Genomic DNA, 3842 nt, shown 5'->3' with positions numbered 1-3842 from the left:
TGTCCCTACTTCTCCCCGCGCCGAATGGCGCCCGCGTGAACCTCAACATCCAGAGCCTGAGCGCACTGGTTCCAGGAGCGGCTCCGGGGAGCGGAGCGTGTGCGGGATCTGCGGGCAGAGGAGGAACCGCCTCCGGCCACCCGAGCCAGCTCCCGCCTGTGGCCGCCGTTTGTTCCCGCCGGGCCCCTCCGCCGAGGCAGTCCTCCCGCCCCCTCCCGCCCCGCCCCACCCCGCTCGGGGAGCTCCGCCCCCGGGTTCGCGCTCTTCCGCCTTAGGCAGCCGCGAGGCGGGAGGGACAAATTCCCCTATCCCCCCCCCATCCCGGGGGCACTGGGGGCCGAGACCGGCCAGGGTCAGGGGAAGCCTCAGCTCCTTCCGCCCACGCCCCGGGTGCGGGCGCCGCGCTTGGGCTCCCGGGGCGGCGGGGAGAGCGACCAGTCGGATGCTCACCGGGAGGTGAAAGCGGCGAGTTGGGCCACGAGGGGGCGCTGCGGAGCTGGGGGACACCCCTCCCTACCCTCCTCAGTCCCCCGCCCCCTCCCCGCCCGCGCGCAAAACACACTCGCCCCAGAGGCAGCACGGCGGAGCCCGAGCCGCGGCCGGAGCGGAGCCGGAGAACGGCGGTGGCGGCGGCGGCACCATGACCCTGGGCAGTTGCTGCTGCGAGATCATGTCCTCCGAGAGCTCCCCGGCCGCGCTGTCCGAGGCCGACGCAGACATAGACGTGGTGGGCGGCGGCGGCGGCAGCGGTGGGGGGGAGCTCCCTGCCCGCTCCGGGCCCCGCGCCCCCCGGGACGTGCTCCCCCACGGCCCCGAGCCTCCTCCAGAGGAAGCCGAGGCGGACGCAGCCGAGGACGAGGAGTCCGGCGGCTGCTCGGACAGCGAGCCCCGCGCTCTAGCGCCCCGGGGGGCGGCGGCCGCAGCGGGAAGCCCCGGGCCAGGCGCGGCGGCGGCGGCGGCGGCCCGGGGCGCCGCGGGGCCCGGGCCGGGACCGCCGTCGGGGGGCGCGGCGACGCGGAGCCCGCTGGTGAAGCCGCCCTACTCGTACATCGCGCTCATCACCATGGCCATCCTGCAGAGCCCCAAGAAGCGGTTGACGCTGAGCGAGATCTGCGAGTTCATCAGCGGCCGCTTCCCCTACTATCGGGAGAAGTTCCCCGCCTGGCAGAACAGCATCCGCCACAACCTCTCGCTCAACGACTGCTTCGTCAAGATTCCCCGTGAGCCGGGCAACCCGGGCAAGGGCAACTACTGGACGCTCGATCCGGAGTCGGCCGACATGTTCGACAACGGCAGCTTCCTGCGGCGCCGCAAGCGCTTCAAGCGGCAGCCGCTACCGCCGCCGCATCCACACGCGCACCCTCATCCCGAGCTGCTGTTGCGTGGCGGGGCTGCGGCGGCGGGGGACCCCGGCGCCTTCCTGCCGGGCTTCGCCGCTTACGGCGCTTACGGCTATGGCTACGGCTTGGCGCTCCCGGCCTACGGCGCACCCCCACCGGGACCGGCCCCGCACCCGCATCCGCACCCGCACGCCTTCGCTTTCGCCGCCGCTACCGCGCCTTGCCAGCTGTCGGTACCCCCAGGCCGCGCCGCTGCTCCTCCACCCGGACCTCCGACGGCCTCGGTGTTCGCGGGCGCAGCCTCGGCTCCGGCCCCCGCGCCTGCCCCGGGCGCAGGGTCGGGCCCCGGCCCCGCAGGCCTGCCAGCCTTCCTGGGCGCCGAGCTGGGGTGCGCCAAAGCCTTCTATCCCGCGTCGCTGAGCCCTCCCGCAGCCGGCACCGCGGCCGGTCTGTCTACCGCACTCCTGCGCCAGGGCCTCAAGACGGACGCGGGCGGTGGTGCGGGCAGCGGGGGCGCCGGTGCCGGGCAGAGGCCTTCCTTCTCTATAGACCACATCATGGGCCACGGTGGCGGCGGGGCAGCACCCCCGGGCGGAGGCGAGGGCTCCCCGGGATCGCCTTTCGCGGCGGCGGCGGGTCCTGGGGGTCAAGCCCAGGTCTTGGCTATGCTGACTGCCCCAGCCCTGGCTCCAGTGGCCGGCCACATCCGCCTCTCTCACCCCGGGGACGCGCTCCTGTCCTCAGGGCCCCCGTTTGCCAGCAAAGTCGCCGGCCTCAGTGGCTGCCACTTCTGACCGCATCGAGCTCAGGGCCGGTAAGGCCCGCACTCCTCAGCCTCTCCCGGGAGCTCCTGCGGTCCCAGCGGAACTCAGGGAGTCTATTTATGAAGAGTCTCCAGACCTTGGGCCGGCGCTCGTGACTTGGCACTTCAGGCTCCATGCTCAGAATTTCGGCAAGAGTTGGGACCAAGCGGGCTCCATCGATCAGGGAGAGGCCCAGGTCTACGCGATGAAGTCGCAAGCCATGATCCATCCCACTCCAATATGAGCAGTAAAAGGGGCGGAGGAGCCTTCACTTTTTCCCAGCCTCTGCGCCTCTCAGAGGCCCGGGAGGAATGCTTTCCTAGAGAGATGTCTGCCCAGGCCCTACCGATTCCACCAGAAACACCAACTGCACAGAGAGGTCTCCCTTTCTGCCCCTCCCTCACTCCTTCCCCCACTTTGAGGACCTTTTTGTCCGATATTATAATTTAAAGATACCTATTACCCGCTTTGTGCTTAAAAGAAATTTTCAACTTTTTTTTCTTGCTGTTCTCCAAGAAAGCTCGTTTCCTCTGAAGCCTAAAGCAGTGTCTACACCGGCGAAGTTGAACGGAGAGGTTAAGCGAGGGGTTTCCACAGTCCCGGCAGAAACCCGGGATCCCACTACACTGAGGAACATCCTCCCTCTTTTGTGTTGGGGTACTTTTAAAGGAACTGTCCCCTTTTCCCATGGCAGGCTGGGTCCAGCCATCCAGGGCCAGCGGCTCTCTCAGCGCTCTGCTCTGTCCCAGGCCCTGGGATATTTATTGTAGCTAAAGGCAATGAGGTTGGGGTGGGACAGGAGGGTCTGGGTCAAGGACTGGAGAGGTGGGGGTGGGGTGGGCAAGGGCACATCCTGTGGCAGGGGGTCCTGTAATTATGTGTAAATATCTGTACAGCGGGCTGCTATCTGCGTTCTCTGTCCACTGGGTGTGAATTGATTTAGATTTCCCCACTGAGGGGAGACTCTGTGAAATTGTCTGATGGTTTGTGTGGAAGAAAAGAAAAATCTGTCTTCCCCCCCAATTCCCATTGGTGTCAGTTGAATAAATGTATGTGAACTCCAGCAGTCATCAGCTCTGTCTGCTTGCCTGCAGTCCCTTTTTCCAGTCAGGGCTTTCCCAGACACCCAGCTCCCAGGTAGAGAGGGAGTGGGGAAGAACCCTGCGCAGCCCAGACAGGTAAAGGAGGTCTTGGGCTTATTGGATACTGGGAATGTTGTGGCCTTAGCCTTGGCTGTTGATGGGGCCAGGACTCTGGGAAGCCTGGGACCCCTGTAGCACTTTCATTTTCGCTCTGGTCCTAAATGTCTGCCTGGGGTTCTACAGCAGAGGTTTTGTTTCAAATGCACCGAGGGATTCTCATCTGGTTTAGACTTCAGCGAGGCCTGGCCTTATCTGGGAGCCCAGTGCTCATGGACACTCTACCCACTAAGTACAGTTGGAGTGAATGTGTTTCTTGATGTGTATTCTGTATGCCTCTGTGTACGGAGGCTTTCCTGGAGCTTGTTCCTGTTTGTGTTTCTGAGGGTCCTCTGTATCCTTGCTTTTTGTCCTTTGTGGGGGGAGGGAGTGAGTTGTATTTTAGGATATCTATATTTTTATTTCTTTATGTGTTCATGTATGTGTGTCTCCATGTTTGTGATTCTCTGTCACTGTCTTTTTCTGGCTCTGTAAGAGGAGAGAGACCTCTCTTTAGCCAC

At 64.5% G+C, this 3842-nt stretch overlaps 1 protein-coding gene across 1 annotated transcript; it reads left to right on the top strand.

The window, feature by feature from the left end:
• Nucleotides 1-611: 611 nt before the first annotated feature.
• Nucleotides 612-2912, top strand: FOXD2 (forkhead box D2). Its single transcript, XM_046021300.1, has one exon. It carries the CDS (start codon nucleotides 641-643, stop codon nucleotides 2132-2134), a length of 1494 nt encoding a protein of 497 aa, XP_045877256.1. The 5' UTR covers nucleotides 612-640; the 3' UTR covers nucleotides 2135-2912.
• The last annotated feature ends 930 nt before the right edge of the window (nucleotides 2913-3842 follow it).

The sequence above is a fragment of the Meles meles genome, chromosome 1 (assembly GCF_922984935.1).
Source record: "Meles meles chromosome 1, mMelMel3.1 paternal haplotype, whole genome shotgun sequence".
Lineage (NCBI taxonomy): Eukaryota > Metazoa > Chordata > Mammalia > Carnivora > Mustelidae > Meles > Meles meles.
Note: the sequence above shows the minus strand (reverse complement) of the source record. Positions and strands in the feature narration are given on the sequence as shown.